The following is a 19,299-nucleotide window of genomic DNA, read 5'->3' as shown; positions in this document are numbered from 1 at the left end:
AGAATCAGTTTTCCAAACACTTATCATTTGGAAAGAATACTTACTCAAGGGTAAAGGGTAAATCTTCTGATGAAAACAGATACATAAACAAGGAAGGTGCATTTTTTTTTCAAATAAAATGTGACTACTTTCATGGTCTTTTATGACTGTGTTCTTCACTTACTTTCTCATTGTAGTAATCAGCCTGAGTGGATATAATGGAAGCAAATAAGACACAGATCATGAACTTTGTCCTCCAAGGACTCACAGATCGTCCAGAGCTGCAGGTGCCCCTGTTACTGGTGTTCTTGGTGATCTACCTCATCACCATGGTGGGCAACCTTGGCCTGATGGCTCTCATCTGGAAGGACCCCCACCTTCACACCCCCATGTACTTATTCCTTGGTAGTTTAGCCTTTGCAGATGCGTGCACTTCATCCTCTGTGACTCCCAAGATGCTTGTAAATTTTTTATCTAAGAATCATGTGATATCCCTGGTTGAGTGCACAATCCAGTTTTATATTCTTGCTTCCAGTGCAAGCACAGAATGTTTCCTCCTGGTAGTGATGGCCTATGACCGTTATATGGCCATATGTAACCCTTTGCTTTATCCACTAGTGATGTCCAATATCTTCTGCATTCAATTATTAAGCGTTTCATATATTATTGGTTTTGTTCATCCTATAATGCATATGGGTTTGTTATTTCGGTTAACTTTCTGCAAGTCCAATGTAATACATTAGTTCTACTGTGAAATTTTACAGCTGTTTAAACTTTCCTGTACTGACCCTGGAGTTAATATGCTCCTGGTTTTTGTATTTTCAGTCTTTATGCAATCTTTCACGTTTATGACTATCATCATCTCTTACTCCTATGTTCTCTTGGCCATCCTGAAAAAGAAAGCTGAGAAGGGTAAAAGGAAAGCCATCTCCACTTGCAGTGCCCACCTGCTTTCTGTCTCTTTGTTCTATGGCACTCTCTTCTTCATGTATGTGCGTCCTGGGTCTGGACCAGCTGAAGGTCAGGACAAAATGTATTCTTTATTTTACACGATAATAATTCCTCTGCTAAATCCTTTTATTTACAGTCTGAGGAATAAAGAGGTTGTGCATGCATTGAAGAGAATAATAAATAAATAAACAGTTTTAAGGAAAATTTCAAACTTCTTTTAAATTTTGCAAAATAGGGGCCTCGAGTTATACAAATTAGCCTTGGCTTTACAATTTTAACAGAAGGATGGTGTCCATGAGAGTTTCTGAGCGCTGCGTGATGAGAGTCTGCTCCAACAGAGATTTGCTTCAATGGAAAGAGGTCTTCATGTCACACAAAACTGAATTCTTTGTAAAATTCTTTTCGGAAAAATAGAAAATTCTTTTTTTTAATTGAGCATTTAGAATTTAAAAGTGTTTTCTCTGTAAATTCCTACTAGATTAGATACAGTAGTTTATAACTTTTCTGTCACAGAAATTCAAGTGTTTCTTTTTTGGGTTTGTTATGACTGATCCCAGGCAACTGTCCAGAGCCTGTATTTTGAAAGTCTTGCTGCTTTTCAACTATTCAGAGACTCAGGTAAAGTGACTTCTTGGAGGAAACTATCCTTGAAGAGAAAACTTTCTTTGTAGTGAAGAAAAGTGCAGACTATAGAATGTTGGTAGAATTTACTGAGAGTAATGGAAGATGAGATAAAATAAAAAGTGGACTGTTGAATAAAATTATGGCTTACATTTGTGAGAACACATAGTACAACTTACCAGGTAAATTATAGACAGTAGTGGTATTGAAGATTTTGTGGATTTCGGAAGATTTCAGGCTATGTGACCTCAAGAATTAATGGTCTGCTCTACTATATTTATGTACACTTACTGTAGCAAAAACTCAGAAATTGCATAATTACTATTCTTACAATTTCTTAAGTTTTTATTATACAAGTAAAATTATTTACTACTGCATTTACACAATATAATATGTCTTAATTTGAGTATTAACCACTATGGAATGGTTGTGATTTCTGAAATGCTTTTTAAAGGCCTTCAATAAAATCTCTATTTTTCTGTCATTGACTGTTTTGTAAGGAATGTATAGTAACTTTGTTAACAGAAGCAAAGTCTATGGACATAGGAACAGCTAGTTTGTTGTTAGTGTATAGAAAAGCAACTGATTTCTGTGTGTTCATTTTGTATCCTGCAACATCACTGAATTCGTATCCGTTTGAATAGTTTTGGTGAAGTCATTAGAATTTTCATGCAAAAGATCATGTAATCTGCAAAGAGAGACAATTGTCTTTCTCTCCTTCCAACTCAAATGCCTTTTATTTATCATTTTTCTTGCCAAATTGCTCAGGTTTGAACTTCCAGTACTATGTTGAACAGAAATAGTGACAGTGGGCAATCTTGCTTTGCTCCTGATTTTACAGGAAAATCTTTCAGCTTTGATTACTGAGTATGATAGCTGTGAGCTTATCATATGGGTTTTATTATGCAGAGGTACATTTATTGTATACCTAATTTATTGAGTTTTCATCATGAAAGGATGGTGAGTTTTGTCAAATGCTTTTTTCATGTCTATTGAGATAGTCACATGGTGTGTTGTCCTTCATTCTGTTAGTGTGGCATTTCACATTCATTGATTTGCACACTTTGAAACATTCTTGCATCCAAAGAATCAGTCACACTTGATCATGATGTATGATGTTCCTTTTGTTGTACTCTTAAATTTGGTTTGCCAATATTTTATTGAGAGGTTTGCATCTATTTTTATCACAGATATTGCCTTGTAATTTTCTTTTCTTGTCCAGCTTCACAGTCTTAGTTCCGAATCATTTTGGCCTTGTAAACAAGTTTGGAAGTATTCTTTCCTCTTTGATTTTCAGAAGAGTTTGAGAAGGATTGGTATTAATTCTTCTTTACATGTTTTGTAGAATTCACCAATGAAGCCATTTGATCCTGGGCTTTTTTTGTTAGGGATTTTTTGATTACCATTTCTACCTTCTTACTCATTTTTGGTATGTTCAGGTCTTCTATTCATGATTCTCTTTTGGCTAGTTGTATGTGTCTAGGAATTTACCCATTTCTTCTAAGTTATCTAATTTTTCGGCAAATAAGTACTCATAATAATCTCTTACGATCCCTTGTATTTCTCTAAAATTAATTGTTATGTCTCCTCTTTCATTTCTTTATTTTGTGTCTTCTTTTTTTCTGTTAGTCTAGCTAAAGGTTTGTCAAATTTTAAAATCTTTTTAGAAAATCAATCAGTTTGGTTGACCATTTCTACGTTTTTTTCTTGACTCCATTTCGCTTATTTCTGCTCCTATCTTTACTGTTGCTGTTGTCTTTCTTCTGCTAACTTTTGTTTGTCCTTCTTTTCTAGTTCCTTTTGGTGTAAATTAGATTGTTTATTTGAGATCTTTCCTTTTTCTCAATGGAGGCACCTACTGCAATAAACTTCTTGCTTAGAACTGCTTTTGCTGCCTCCAGAAGTTTTGGGATGTTGTATTGCCATTGTCATTTTATTTCAAGATATTTTTAAATTTCCCTTTTGGTTTTCCCTTAATGCACTGGGTTTTTCAGGAATGTGTTATTTAATTTCTATGTACTAATGACTTTTTCAATGTTCCTCCCTGTATTGATTTCTAGTTTCATATCATTGTGACCAGAAAAAAAAACACACAATATAATTTCAATCTTCTTAATTTTGTTAAGACTTGTTTTGTGGTCTAAAATATGATCTATCCTGAAGAATGTTCTGTGTACTTTGTATGGAATGTTCTATATATGTCTGTTAGGTCCACCTAGTAGTTTAGGTCCAAAGTTTCTTTATTGATTTTCTGTCCCAATGCTCTATCCATTGTTGGAAGTTGGATATTAAATTCCCTGCTATCATTGTATTGATGTATATTTCTCCCTTTACTTCTGTTAACTGTATTTTTAGGTGTGCCAATGTTGGGTGCATGTATAATTGTTATATCTTCATGATGGATTGACCCCTTAATCACTATATAGTACCCTTCTTTATCTCTTGCTATGATTTTGACTCAAAGTATATTTGGTCTCGTATATATACATAGCAATCTGTTTTCTTTTGGTTTTCTTTTTCATTAAATATCTGTTTCCATTCCTTCACTTTCAGCCTGTAACTGCCCTCAAAGCTAAAGTGAATCTTCAGTGGGCTCAGTGGTTCATGTCTGTAATCCAAGGACTTTGGGAGACTTGGGCAGAAGGATTGCTTGAGGGCAGGAATTTAAGGCCACCATAGGCAACATAGCAAGACCCTGTCTCTACAAAAAATTAAAATATTAGCCAGACGTGGTGGCAAGTGCCTGTAGTCCCAGCTACTTGTAGGCTGAGGTAAGAGGAGTGCTTGAGCCCAAGAGTTCAAGCGTGCATTGAGTTATAATTGTGCCACTGAGCTCCAGTTTGGGTGATGGAGTGAGACCCTGTCTCTAAACAAAGAAGTAAATAAAGTAAGTCTCTTGTAGCTAGCATATAGTAGGGTCATATCTTTTATCCATTTAGCCACTGTATGTCTTTTAATGAGAAAATTTAAACTATTTCCATTTAAAGTAATTATTAGTAGGTAATAGTTATTGATGACATTTTATTAATTTTTTTCTTGTTGAATTTCAGGTCCTTTGTTTCTTCTTCCTCTTTCAATGTCTTGCCTTGTGCTTTGTTGTTGTGTGTAGTGATATACTTTGATTCTATTCTTTTGGTGTGTCTGCAATATGTTTTAGTTTTGTGGTTACCAGAAGACTTACATAAAATATTTTCTAGTTACAACAGTGAGACAGCCAAGTACAAAGGGATCCCCAGAGAACCTCTGACCAGTCTGCATTGGGAGGAATGTGCACTGGGGTGGAGCTTTGGGAAATTTGTGTCCGTTTGCAGAAGGGAGGAGCCTGGCCCCTCCTCTTCCTGGGTGGAAACTGAGATTTAATTTGTGAGGCAGGAAGCCTATACTAGCAGGACTCTCACTCTGCTGAGAGTCCCTGTTTCTCCCTTTTTTCCTTTTCACCCAATACATTCCATTTTTCACAGATAAAATCTGTGGTATCTTTCAGTACATAAAACAACAGCCTTAAAAACTATTGGCCAAATGCAGATGTCATCAAAATGTAAATAGGTGGACTACATTATGCAGGCCAGATGCAAGGTTTGCTAAGTGTTTTAAGGTTATAACTGCTTTTTAGGTTTTGAGAACTATCTGACTTACCTTCCTCACAACTGGTAAGGCCTGGGGACATACAGAACTAACCACACCCTTAATTATGCTGGAAGGAGTCAAACTTTAGTTGCACTTAGCACAGAATTAAAACAACTTACCAGATTTCACATTAAAGTTGAAATTGCTAGTAGTTACCATTATAACATGTAAATGAAACTACTGGAAACAGATTTACATGTGAGGTATGTAAGAATGGTAAAATGTGTTTTTAATAAGATTATAAGAAGACACAAAAATATAAATTCTTAAAGGATTGTTTTAAATTGCATAAGATAAAGCTAAAAGTTCAAGCAATTTGGTGGAGGATTGTAAAATTAATCTTGCAAAAGAAATTTCATGTGTAAACATATTGGCCAAATTCAAAAAAGTTATATGGTTTTTCTGTAAATTGAGCATTGAAATAAAAGCACAACAAGGTTTTCTTAAGGCACTAATCTGCTCTTTAGCAAAATCTTTACAGGGTTATAAAAGTTTTTTGCTTTTTTTTTTTTTTTTTGTAGATGGAGTTTTCCTCTGTTGTGCAGGCTGGAGTGCAGTGGCACGATCTTGGCTCACTGCAAACTCTGCCTCCTGGTTCAAGTGATTCTCCTGCCTCAGCCTCCACAGTAGCTGGGATTACAGGCATTTGCCCCATGCCTAGCTAATTTTTGTCCTTTTGGTAGATATGGGTTTTCATCATGTTGGCCAGGCTTGTCTCAAACTCCTGACCTTAAGTCATCCATCCGTCTCAGTCTCCCAAAGTGCTGGGACTACAGGCATGAGCCATCATGCCCAGTCTAAAGGTTTTTGCTTCTTTAAAATCTGAGTCATCATTCTTGCAAAATAAGTAATTTTTGGTAATCGGGTATTCTATTTCATAATATCAAGTGTTTTAAACTTCTAACATATTTAACAGACTTCCTAAAATCAAACTTAAGTTTCAAAATTGTCTTTCCTGATACCTTTCAGAGACTCCAGAGGGCCTTTGCCGTGTCCAGAAAAGAGATGTAAACAGAATTATTTGATATGTTTAGGTTCATGAAATTGCCAAATGGTGTTCAATACTCTTTAGGTTATATTTTGGTAAATAATAATAATATATGTTTCAAAATTGCATGGGATTTCTAAAATGCTGATGTCTAAGTATATACTATCAATCATAATTAAGTTTACTAAGTTATTGTAAGCCGTGGAGATCACCAAACTTCTTTGTCAATTGTGTTTCTAACTATAACTACCCTGGACACTTTGTTATTCACAGACAATTGTTGTCTTGTTCTAATCTATTTCAAAAGATGGTTTATAATGAGCTACAGAATTTTGGCAGGTGCTCTCAATACAGGTTTCTGATAACTTTGGAGACTGTGACATTGGAATAAAGAAAAATGTACAGGACTCATGAAAAGCTGAAATGTTCACAAATATCAAGTGAATCAAGAATTACATGGACTGGGCCGGGTGCAGTGGCTCAAGCCTGTAATCCCAGCACTTTGGGGAGGCCAAGATGGGTGGATCACAAGGTCAGGAGATCAAGACTATCCTGGCTAACATGGTGAAACCCCATCTCTACTAAAAAATACAAAAAACTAGCCGGGCAAGGTGGCAGGCGCCTGTAGTCCCAGCTACTCGGGAGGCTGAGGCAGGAGAATGGCATAAACCCAGGAGGCGGAGCTTGCAGTGAGCTGAGATCCGGTCACTGCAGTCCAACCTGGGCGACAGAGCGAGCCCCGCTTCAAAAAAAAAAAAAAAAAAAAAAAGAATTACATGGACTGAACTGAGAAAGCTGAAGCAATCTTTTGATTTTAGCTTGGAAAATTGCTGATCCTTATTTTGTTTTCAGAGTCAAGGAAACTAATTTTGAACTATTTACAGCCTTTACTAATTGAGTAGGTATACTCCCGTGAACCAACTTTGGAGCATATTGGTCTTTTTCTCTGCCTGGTTCCTCTAGAATTTGGAAACTATCTGTGAGTATTCTTAACTTATGGCAATGTAGTTATTTTGCAGTTCAATAAGAATCCATTTTTCTTTTGCAACAGGATGCAATTGGAGAAACTGGTTATTTTACCAATGGAAAGGTGTTGTTCCTTTTAAGGACTCAAGCTCAACTTGCAAAGCTGATAAACCCCCCGATGGGAGGTGGAAACTGGCTTCATACCCTTGCCTACACAGCCCCTATACTGGGTTCCTGACCTGTGGTCAGTAAAGAATGTCACTTTCCAGCAGGCCTAGGAGCTCCAAGTTTATCTCAGGACCTTAAGAAGAGAGGATCACTCAATTCACAGACATTTGGGGATACAAACCCATGGCTGGGCTCAGCTTTAATAGCTCTTATCTCAGACTCCTTGTGGAACAGAGTTACATCAGAGCCAGTCTAAAAGGCCTATGTAGAAATAATTATTCTTGTTGCACTTTATGCAAATAATCAGGCCAAGTATAAGACTAAAGTCTATTTTGCAAACCACTCAGTCCTATGATGATTTGGTTTTTTCTTAACAAAAATGAGAACTGGAGGGACTTATCATTCATTTGTCATTAAATTCTAAACTCATTAGTTGTTACTAAGTTTTTGCCTACATTTTAGACTAACCTTGCTTGTTCCTGTGAACCAACCAGCAATCTCTGGCTTCAACTCAAAAAGAATAAGAGGGATGGGTAATGTAAAATCTTTATCAATATTCTAGTTCTGAGCAATTATCCTGCAAATCCTGCCAGGTGAATGGAATCAATAGCATGCCCATCACCTGGAGGTTTCCTTTTTAAGAAAGTGAGACCAAAAGAGCTAACCAAAGCCGAGTACAATACACCCAAATCCTAGCAAGCATAACTATAGTCACCAGTTATCTGGGTGTGTCACAAGACATCCTTTTCTCTCCTTTGTTGGAGGAGGACTCAGCTCCACAGTTTCATCTTAGCATTCAGCTTTTGATAAGGAGTTCATGCAACCACCCCGCTCCACCTGCCCGAGACACATTTTTGTCCCAAACTCAATCCCAAGCTTCGGTCAAAGCCCTAGGAAGGAAAACTGGACCTAAGGGATCCAGAGGCAGACAACAACAGTGGTTACAAGGAACAGTGCCAGTGAGCATGGCTAATTCTTGCCGATTAATCCAAACCCCCCATTTCGTGGATAAAGGTCTTGCTAGTATCCATGGAATAAATGAGGTCTAGGGAAATCCAAGGCTACTGACAGTAGGTAGGATAGAGACATAGGTGGATAATTCTTATTCTCTAGGTCCTGCCTGCTTCATGAGTGCAAGACGATTTGGCATCCATGGTGGCACCTGCCAAGGTTGCCGGGACTTGGGAATGCCAGGAAGGAAGAGGGAAAGAGGACTGTCTTCCTTCTCTCCCTCATGTACCCCAGGTGTCTGCTAGACAGTGACGGGAACCAGGGATGCCTGCTCCCCTCTTTCTAGATGGGTAGCAATTCATCTTCAGTTTGTACCCCTTTCAAATGCATCCCGAACCCCTGGGACTCCTTTGAAAAGCACCTTCTTTTATCCTTTCTCCTTCTCTGCCCTCTCTTCACTGACAGCAATTGTGTCTCCGTACTATGGGACACTCCTCTCAGATGCATTCTGCAAACTGGAAAGAGTTAATTTCGCAAACCTTAAACTGGTTGGCTTAGGTTTCTGTTCAGGGGAAGGGAACATACCAGCAAAAGGGTAATTTTTTATTTTTATTTTTCCATTTGGGCTTTTGGCCTCCCTCTCCCTGTGTAAACTGGCAAAAGGCCTTGCGATTTTTAAGCTGTTCTTACCCTTCCCCTTGTTTCATTTTGATACATGTTTTCTCACAACTTGGTTTGTCTCTTCTTGCCTTCAGGCCATCAAACTCCAAATGGTCATGCAACCAGAGCCTCAGGTGATGGCTTATTCTGCTGGGAACCCTCAGATAGCCTCTGAGGGAGATCTGACTGATGTTTCCTCAAAACAGCACCCCCGGTCAGCAGGAAGCAGTTAAGGTGGGTCTTTGCCCTTATCCTTACCCTGATTCTAATGGCAGTTAGATGTACTTCTTTACAGGGGGGAATGAGATAGCCATGTATAAAGGGGTCCCCGGGAACCTCTGACCAGCCTAAGCACTGGGAATAATGTGCACCAGGGTGGCGCCTCGAGAAGTTTGTGCCTTTTTATAGCCTGGAGGAGCCTGGCCCCTCCTCTTCCTGGGTGGAACCTGGGATTCAATCTGTGAGGCGGGAAGCTTCTGCTAGCAGGACTTTTGCTTGGCTGAGACTCCAGAGCAAGAGTCCCTGTTTTCCTTTTGCTTCCCTTTCACCCAATAAATTCCATTTTTCTCATCCTTCAGAGTATCTGTGAGCCTAATATTTCATGGCCGTATGACAAGGACCTGGCTCTTAGCTGGACTAAGGAGAAAAGATCTACAGCAATAGTATATTTTAAGCTGATAATATCTCAACCCCAATTACACAGGAAAGTTCTACAAGTTTTTCTGTCTCCTCTCCACATTTTATGTTGTTTATATTGTGAGTTACATCTTTTTATATTATGTGTCCATTGACAAAATATTTAGCTCTAGATATTTTAATACTTTTTTCTTTTAGCTTCTATACTGAATTAAAACATGTTTTAAAACTAAGCTGCAGAGTTTCAAAACAGCAGATGTTCATTTAGCTGAACACCTAAATGTTCAACTTAAGCACTCATCAACAGATAAATAGAGAAACTGTGGCATATATACACAATGGAATATTATTCTGTCTGAAAAAAAAAAGGAAATCCTGTAATTTTGGCAACATGGATAAACCTGTAGGCCTTGTATTAAGTGAAATAAGCCAGGGATAGAAAAATAAGTATCACATGTTCTCATTTACATGTGGAATCTGAAAAAGTTGAAATAAAAAATGCAGAGAGTAAAATAGTGGTTACCAGAGGCTAGAGATAAGGAGATTGGAGAGATACTGGTTAAAGAATACCAAATTTCAGCTGGACAGGAGGAATACATCCAAAGGATCAATTATACATTGCAATGATTATAGTTAGTAATAATATATTATATACTTGAAAATTCCTAAGAAAGTTAAGTTTAAGTGTTCTCATCACAAAAAAAAAAAATGCTATTTGGGGTCATTTATATGTTAATTAGATTAATTTAGCCATTTTACAGTGTTACATATATCAAAACATCACATGAAAGCAAAGAGTTGGGAGCCATAGAGCTGGTGGCATAGACCTCACTCCTAGTCTGAGGGCCTGAGAATGAGGCGCATAAAGAGCAGTGGAAGAACAATACTTCTGCTCAATCAGTCAGGAAGAAAGCAAATTCAAATTCTATCTTCCTCTGCCTTTTAGTTCCATTTGAGCTCGTAACAGATTGGATAATTCCCACCTTCACTTGGGAGTGCCATCTGCTTTACTCAGACCACTAATTCAAATGTTAATATCTATTGGAAACACCCTCTGGACACCCAGAAATAATGTTTAAGCAGATATCTGGGAATCCCCTGGCCAAGTCAAGGTGACACAGAGAAATCCATTATAAATCTCCCTGTTGTCAACTTGGCACCCAAATGCATCTTCTTAAACCACAGTAAATGACTGAATACATACAAAAATGTCACAATTCTGGCTAGCATAATGCAACTATCATGCATACAACTCATTGAACACCTTCAGAAGAGAACATTAAGACTTTACGTATTGTTTACTCTCCTTGAACTCTGGAAACTGAAGTTGCCAGATGTAAAATTAGCAGTACTTAAAACTATGATATAAAATATATTTTATGTTACATGATAAAGGACTATGAGAGGAAATAAAACAAAGATATTTTCTATGTACGTATAAGTATATACAAACACATATTAATAACAAAAAAGAGGAAATGCTCCTGACAAGTATAGTCTTCATTTATTATTATTTTTAGTAAAACTGGTTTAGTATTAGCCTTACCTGAATTAGGTTGTTGAAGTTCCTTAATGACCTTAATCACAAGAACTGATAATACTGAGAGATCCCTTAAGGGAGCTTCTGTGTGACAGGCATGCTCTTCTTTACCTCTGCTTTGGAGTAGTAGCCCAGTTTCTCCTTGGTTGTCAGTATCAATCACTCCAATCAGCATAGTCATTTGTTTATTTGCCTGTTGATTCAGAGGAATAAAGAAACCAAAGTGGCCTGGTGGCAGTCTTAACTTCCAGCTCAACAGAATCACCACTGTATCTCCCAGTATAAGTGTTCCCCTTTTGGAGCTAGGATTTTTAGGAGAGAAGAGAATAAGAGTGCAGAAGCAACATTTTCTAGTGTGAGCGGTTTCTAGTAACACCATTAGAGATGGTGAGCGGTCCCACTCTCATTTCCACCATTTCCATTTCTGGACCCATGAATCCAGCTCACAAGAGAAGTAGCAACATATATTGAATGTGAATCCAGAAAATATATGGCACTCTGGAGAACCTTGCTCCAGCCCTGCGAATTATTACCACCTAATTGGTGTTGTAAATGAGTCCTCAAAAAGTCGTTTTGCTATTCTATTCTACTGGCTGTTTCAGGATGGTGGGGAACATAGTAAGAGCAGTGAATTCCATGAACTTGGTCCCATTGCTCCAATTCATTTGCTGTGAAGTGAGTTCCTTAATCACGAGGAATGTTATGTGAAATACCATGATAGTCAAGAAGGAATTGTATAGGTCCGTGGATGGTAGCTTCAGCAGAAGCATTGTGCATAGGGAAGACATTTCTGTATCCAGAGTAAGTCTCTATTCCACTAGGAAGAGAACACTGCTTCTTTCATGATAGAAGCAGTCCAATGTAATCAACTTGATATCTAGTTTAATGATTACGGATTGAGGACTCAGTATTGGCTTCTTTTGCTGGTTGACTGAGCACCTCACAGTGGTCCTAGACAGGTTGGCTTTGGTAATTGGAAATCCACGTAGCTAAGCCCAGGATAACTTCCATCCCTATCACAATAGCCACTTGAGGCCAACTGGTATCTGTAGATGGGTCATTCTATCCTCTTGATTATTAAAATTCTCCTCAGCTGAGGATTTTAATAATCAAGAGGATACACTGGTGAACATCCACATGAGCTACAAACACTGTCTTTATTCCATTTGTGCTACTAAAGCAGAATACCCAGAGAGAGTAATTTACAGGAAACAAAAATGTACTTTTTCAGAGTTCTGGAGGGTAGGAGGTCAAAGATCAAGATGTCAAGATGTCATCAGATTTGATTTTCTGGTGAGGACTGTGATCTGCTTCTAAAATAGATCCTTCTTGCTGCATCCTCTGGAGGTGGAGAAACACAGCATCCTTACGTGGTTGAAGGTAGAAGGGCAAGTAAACTGAAGCCTCTTTTATAAGGTCCTTAATACCACTGAAAAATGGAAGGACAATCTTCAGGAGGTAATTAAAAAGGTACCATCACATTGGTTGTTAAGTTTCAATACCTTAATTTTGGAGGTAAAACAAACAATAGCATTCTGCTCATAGCCTCCCAAAATTCATGTCCTTTTCATATGCAGAATATATTAAATTCTTTCCCAATAGACCAAAAATTTTTAACTCATTTCAGCATTAATTCAAAAGTCTGAAGTCTCATCAAGATATCAACTAAATCAGGTATGAATAAGACCTAAAGGTATGTTTCATTCTGAGGTAAATTACCTTCTAGCTATAAACTTGAGAAATCAAACAAGTTACATGCTTTCAAAATATTTGATAGGCAAGCACAGGACAAATATTTCAACTCCAAAATGGAGAAATAGAAAAGAAGGAATAACAGGTCTCAAGTAAGTCCAAAACCCAACAGTACAAACAACATTAAATCTTAAGGCTTCAGGATACCCTTGATGTTATGTCCTACTTTCTAAATACACTGTGTTAGGGGTTGCATCAATAAGGCTCCTGGTTCCTTGCTTCTCTGGCTTTTTTGAGTGCGTCCTACATCGCAGCTCCTATGGATTGCAGTCCAGTGCAGTTGCAGTCCAGTGCCCGTAGTTCTCCCAGGATGCCACTAGCTAGTGCTATACAGGTCTGAGGTCTTCTGGAAACTCTGTTTCCACAGATCTACTGAAAATTGCCCCACTTGGGGGTCTGTGTGGTGTCTCTGACCCTGTGACAGGTCTCTGCTTGGGTGTTGAGATTATCTGAGGCATCCTCTGAAACCTAGGTGGAGAAATCCATGTGTCTATTCTACATGCTTATTAATTAGCATCACATGGATGTCACCAAGGCTTACCAATTCTGCTCTCTGGGGCAGTAGCTTAAGTGCAGATGGGCACACCTGAGAGGCAACTCAGCTGGAAAAAGAGTTCTGTGCCATAATGCAGAGAGCAGAGACTTGAGGTGGACCTGGGCAGTGAGTCCCAAGGTCCCCTCAAGGTCCTGGAACTCTGGGACTGTGATACACACGGCAGGCTTGAAGATCTCTGAAATACCTTTGGAGTCATTTTCCCATTGTCTTGATGAATAGCACTTGGTTTTCTTCTCTTTATATTAATATCATGATCAAATGGTCACTAGGACACACCATTGACTTTCTTTTTGAAACATACTTTATTATTCTTTACATGGCCTAGCTGAAAATTTTCTAAATCTTTACATTCTCTTTCCTTTTTGGTTACAAACCTCACCTTTTAGGAGCTCCTCTCTCCTTGCATTTTATTATAAGCCATTAAGAGAAGCCATGCAGCACCCTCAACACTTTGCTGCTTATAGATGTTTTCTGCCAAATATTATAATTCATTGCACTTAAGATTTGCCTTCCACAAAGTCCTAAGACACAGACACAATTCAGGCAAGTTTTTTGCCACTTTATAACAAGGGGAGTGTTTCCTCTAATTTCCAATAAAATAATCCTCAATTCCATGTAAGACATCATCAGAATACTTTTTATCATCCATATTTCTACCCACATTCTGTTCATGACCACTCCAGTAATCTCTAAGAAGGATGAGGCTTTCCCTACCGCTCTTCTCTTGTGAATCATAACCAGACTTGTCCTTAATGCTTCATTCCTCAAAAATGCAGGCTTTTTCCATCATTCAGTTCAAAACTGCTATAGCCTCTACTCATTACCCCTTTCCAAGACACTTCCACACTTTAGGAACTTGTTATAGGAACACTCCACTTTTTTTTTTTTTTTTTTCTTTTTGAGACAGAGTCTCGCTGTGTCGCCCAGGCTGGAGTGCAGTGGCGCGATCTCGGCTCACTGCAAGCTTTATTTCTGTCTTGGCCTATTTGTGCTGCTATATCAGAATGCCAGATACGAAATATTTATAAATGATGAAACATTATTTTATTATAGCTCTAGGAACTGGTATTTTCAAGATCCAGATGCTGGCAGGTTTGGATGTCTGGTAGGGGTCCCATCCCTGCTTCCAAGATGGTGCCTTGAAAGCTCTTCTGGAGAAGAGGAACACTGTGTTCTCACGTGGTGAAAGGCAGAAGGGCAGGGAAACCGAAGGCCGTGTGAAACCTTTTCTATAAGGGCTTTAAGCCCATCAATAAAGAAAGAAGCCCCTATGACCTAAGCACCTACTAAAGGCCCCACCTCTTAATCTCTTAATACTATCGCGCTGGCCATTGTTTCAACACCTGAATTTTGGAGGGGATACATTCAAACCATAGCAGATATCTACATAATTTATACCCAGTTAGTGACATCTATCCAAGCACCTTGCCTCAAATATCCTTGTCGCCAGTTTTCTAATTATGCTCCTCAAAGTCCCTGATCATCCAGCTTAACCATTAGCCATAGCCCGTAAATTGATACATAATCACACATTTTTTCATTTCTTTTTTAAAGCAAATTGGACAACAAAGTACATAATTTAGGATTTTTCTAACTGGGAGGATTTGCCTTCACCACTGTCCTTCCAAAATGTCCCAGAAAGGAGCTGTAGTGCTGCAGCCACCTACTTTTGGGCAGTGCCTGAATATAGTGCACAACCATCTGCATCCAGGTGTGAGTCTTCTCTTCCGCTGTCAATTGATTATAAGAAACTCCCTATGAGGATATTGCTGAAGGCTTGCAGAGATAAGGCAGTGTAACAGGACACTTCCTTCAATGTTGTTTCTTCAAGAATCAAGGTTCTCTGATTATCTAGGTCTTCCCATGATGAAGACGTGTTGAATGGCAAATGTCCACAGGCATTGCTTTGCTAAAAATAAAGGCTCTTGAGAAACCCACACCGGAACTACTGAAACAGAATCTGCATTTTGACAACATTGCTAGGAAAGTCATAGGCATTAGAGTTTGAGAAGCACAGATCTAGGAGACCTCCCACTGCAAGCCACTCCCTGGCTTTGTTTCACATTTGCTCCTTGTCTTCTTCCTAGTAAAATTTGCCATCAGATTTTAGCTTACAATGGGGGATTTACATATATGTCTAAAATTTGCATGTCTGAAATTTGCATGGGAAGGACAATTGTATTTGAGGTAGCTCCCAAAGAGGATCTAGAACTTTGGCCTTATTAAAATTATGTTTTGGTTACCTCAAATAAGACTATACTAATTAAAGCACTAACAGTAAATTTCACATATAAAGTTTGAACAAATATGCCAGAAGTGTCATCCATGGTGGTAAATAGTAACATGAAGTGTTATTTCAATTCTTAAAACTAGAAGTGTCTACAATGAAATAATGTTTGTAATTCCAGAAGTTTGTAATGCCCTTGGGGACAACCTGGACTTATACATGTGCAAATGCACAACGCCCATTAGAACAGCTTCAATTTGTCCCACAGGGAGTCCTCTGACACTCTTATGAGAATTTCAGTTTTCCTCTCCTTCCTCGGGCAAAAGTCCCCAGTTGCACAACTGGACCACTTATGTGCTCAAACCAAATTTAATAAACAACATTTTTCTATGCTTGGAAAATAAACCTTCAAAAGAATGGGTATGCAATGAATTACTACCTGTGTTATTGACACTGCTGTGCTACTGTATGTATTTCTTTTTAGAAAGCACAACACGTTTAAAGGATATCCACAATTTCCTTCAAAAGAAGGGTAAGGAAGAAATAATTCCTCTAATTTTCATTATCATTTATAGAAAGGTTGATAATGCCAATTCATTAAAATTTTAGATTGGGTAACAAGCTGCCATAATAACAATTACTAAACTGGATGACTCTGACTGGACTATTTTTGTATTTCAGTTTTATGAGTATAATATTGATAAATAGTTTTAAAACTGAATTGTTCCTTTAATATTTTACTATTTTCTTGATCTTATTATAATGAATTAATATGAACTATGGCATTAAGCAATTAAAATTTGGTTTAAAGGTTCAGATTATAATGATTCTTAGAATTATTTCTTGGAACTATTCTGATATAAACACTCATTCCTTTTAATTAACCATAATTCTCCAATTAAAACTTTTAAGGTGAGTCACTTACATATTAACTCCTGTATTCTTACACTCATGTTTGACAATAATTTGACATCTCACACTATAAATGTTATTGATGTGTATAAAGGTTGCCTTAAGTAGAGTCCTGGTACTTCTGCTTTGGCTACTTTTGAAACCAATATCTTTTGTCCCCGTACTTCTCTCTCTCTCCACATTCCAAATGTAGGATCAGTGTGTTTAATTTGCCATCCTAGATCATTTCCCTTCACTCTAGATGTAAGAGGAATGGGAAAATGAGTCTCTATTTCTTTTGACTTCTAGAGCAGTAGATAACCTCTGACAGCCTCTATGTCTTGGATGGCAAAAAAAAAAAGGTCCACATCTTGGCCATTTACAGGACTTATGTCTACTTTGTTACCTCTTTAATATAACTTGCTTGACTTGATTTTCTTGCCATCCTTTTTGTTTCCTTTTTAAGCTCCTATGGATACATCATTTTTAATTATGCCTTTGACTACCATGATGAATCCAAATAATCATTTCTATTGAGCTAAAATAGGCTCATATTACTGATCAGAACACACCTAGTTGTTCAGATGATGCTCACTCCAAAAACTTGTCAGCACACCTGAGTTCTCAATGTTTAATGTCCATCTTCCCAGTCACCAGGTAACTTCTCTCTCCTTCACTGACCACTTATTTCCCACAAAATATGTCACAGAATACTAGAGACTCAACATTCTGAATTCTTTAGAATATATCTCTTTGTCTTACCATCTCTTTCAATGTCGTATCACATAAAGACTAGACACTTAACATGCATTCGAATCACCTGGAGGGTATTTTCAAATAAAGACCACAAGAACTCATTCCTGAAACAATTTCTACATTAAAAGCTCACAACCTATATTTTTCAAAAAAACTATCTCAGATAATATTTATGGGTAATCTAATTAGGGATTGCCTGGAACTTACTACAACTATCTAATTTGTATCCCTGAGTCCAGTTGCCTCTTCTTGTAGCATACTTTCTACACTATCAAAAACTAAATTTAAAAAATATATTAGGATGTAATGTCCCATCTTAAAAATTTTGGCACATGCTTACTGTATGAAGAATAAAGGTTAAGATTCTTCACATGGCATTTATTTCATTTATTTTAATTCAGACCCTTCAAAATCTTTCCTGTTGACATTGGATCATATGCCAGACTCACAATTTTTCTACTGCACTCAATTGTGTCTATATAAGTGTAGTGCATACAGAGAATGCCTCTCCTCTTACCTTAATCTGTTAATTACTGCACAGTTTCAAACCAAAATATATCATTTTTTTCCATGTATTTCATTGCAACAAATACAGTTTCATCAGTTATAGAACTGATTAAAAGAACTGAGAGGGTTTGATCATTTTATGGTTTATTTCAACATCTCTTCCCCCATTTCAACTCATAATGCCATTGCAAATGTTCCCTTTCATTTGTTGCATTTTATTTTAGAGCACATGAAGTGAGGACATGGAAGAGGAAAATGCAACGTTGCTGACAGAGTTTGTTCTCACAGGATTTTTATATCAACCACAGTGGAAAATATCCGTGTTCCTGGCATTCTTGGTCATATATCTCATCACCATCATGGGGAATCTTGGTCTGATTGCTGTCATCTGGAAAGACCCTCACCTTCATATCCCAATGTACTTACTCCTCAGGAATTTAGCTTTCGTGGATGCTTGGTTATCATCCACAGTGACCCCAAAGATGCTGATCAACTTCTTAGCTAAGAGCAAGATGATTTCTCTCTCTGAATGCAAGATACAATTTTTTTCTATTGCAGTCAGTGTAACCACAGAATGTTTTCTCTTGGCAACAATGGCATATGATCACTATGTAGCCATATGCAAACCTTTACTTTATCCAGTGATTATGACCAATGGACTGTGCGTCCAGCTATTAATCTTGTCATATGTAGGTGGCCTTCTTCATGCTTTAATCCATGAAGGATTTTTATTCAGACTAACCTTCTGTAACTCCAACATAGTACATCACATTTACTGTGACATTATCCCATTGTTTAAGATTTCTTGTACTGATTCTTCTGTTAAGTTTCTAATGGTTTTTATTTTTTCAGGTTCAATTCAGGTATTCAGCATTGTGACTATTCTTGTATCTTATACATTTGTTCTCTTCACCGTTTTAAAAAGCAAATCTGATAAAGGTGTAAGGAAAGCCTTTTCCACCTGTGGAGCCCATCTCTTCTCTGTCTCTTTATACTATGGCCCCCTTCTCTTCATGTATGTGGGTCCTGCATCTCCACAAGCAGATGATCAAGATATGGTGGAGCCTCTGTTCTACACGGTCATCATTCCTTTGTTAAATCCTATCATCTACAGTCTGAGAAATAAGCAAGTCACAGATTCGTTCACAAAAATGTTACAAAGAAATGTTAAGGTTTCATACTAGTATCCTTTCTCTAATTATGAAAATAGTCACAAAATTGTGCAAGTTAGAGATACTTATGTTGTTCAAACATTTTTGCAAGTATGACTGTTCTAGCACTTTAATGAGCTAATGTTTTAGTACCTAATAAACTAATCACAATATGTCTATATGTTATTCAAAACCATTCTAGAATTTTTTATCATGTTCATATAATAGAATAATGATCACAGAAAGCAAATAAAATAGTCTAGTTCATCGTATAAGTACTTGAGTATGGTGGTTTCAATACTAATACCACTGTATTACCTGAGATGCCCATCACATTTAACTCATAGTGGAGGCAGATTCGTTTTTGAGGGA

General features: G+C 37.6%; 3 protein-coding genes across 3 annotated transcripts in view; 2 read left to right on the top strand and 1 right to left on the bottom strand.

The window, feature by feature from the left end:
- LOC108540750 (olfactory receptor 5AC1-like) overlaps positions 1–1,118 on the top strand; it is a 4,511-nt gene extending 3,393 nt beyond the window's left edge. The window contains 1 exon segment of the mRNA XM_017889933.1: positions 190–1,118. Coding sequence (XP_017745422.1) covers positions 190–1,118 — 929 coding nt within the window.
- The window catches only part of GABRR3 (gamma-aminobutyric acid type A receptor subunit rho3), a 135,256-nt gene extending 118,077 nt beyond the window's left edge, over positions 1–17,179 (bottom strand). Inside the window, exons 1-3 of the mRNA XM_017889937.1 lie at positions 17,086–17,179; positions 12,311–12,516; positions 11,094–11,280 (exon numbers count right to left, since the gene is read on the bottom strand). The gene's annotated coding sequence lies outside the window, so the exon portion shown is untranslated. The remainder of the gene's footprint in view (positions 1–11,093; positions 11,281–12,310; positions 12,517–17,085) is intronic.
- Positions 17,180–17,967: 788 nt separating this feature from the next.
- LOC108540761 (olfactory receptor 5H1-like) lies at positions 17,968–18,960 on the top strand. Its single transcript, XM_017889938.1, is given in 1 exon segment — positions 17,968–18,960. A coding segment is annotated over 1 exon segment (993 nt).
- Positions 18,961–19,299: the final 339 nt, after the last annotated feature.

The sequence above is a fragment of the Rhinopithecus bieti genome, unplaced genomic scaffold, assembly GCF_001698545.2.
Source record: "Rhinopithecus bieti isolate Rb0 unplaced genomic scaffold, ASM169854v2 scaffold_18644, whole genome shotgun sequence".
NCBI classification, from domain to species: domain Eukaryota; kingdom Metazoa; phylum Chordata; class Mammalia; order Primates; family Cercopithecidae; genus Rhinopithecus; species Rhinopithecus bieti.
The sequence above is the reverse complement of the archived record's forward strand: the minus strand, read 5'-3'. Positions and strand labels throughout refer to the sequence as shown.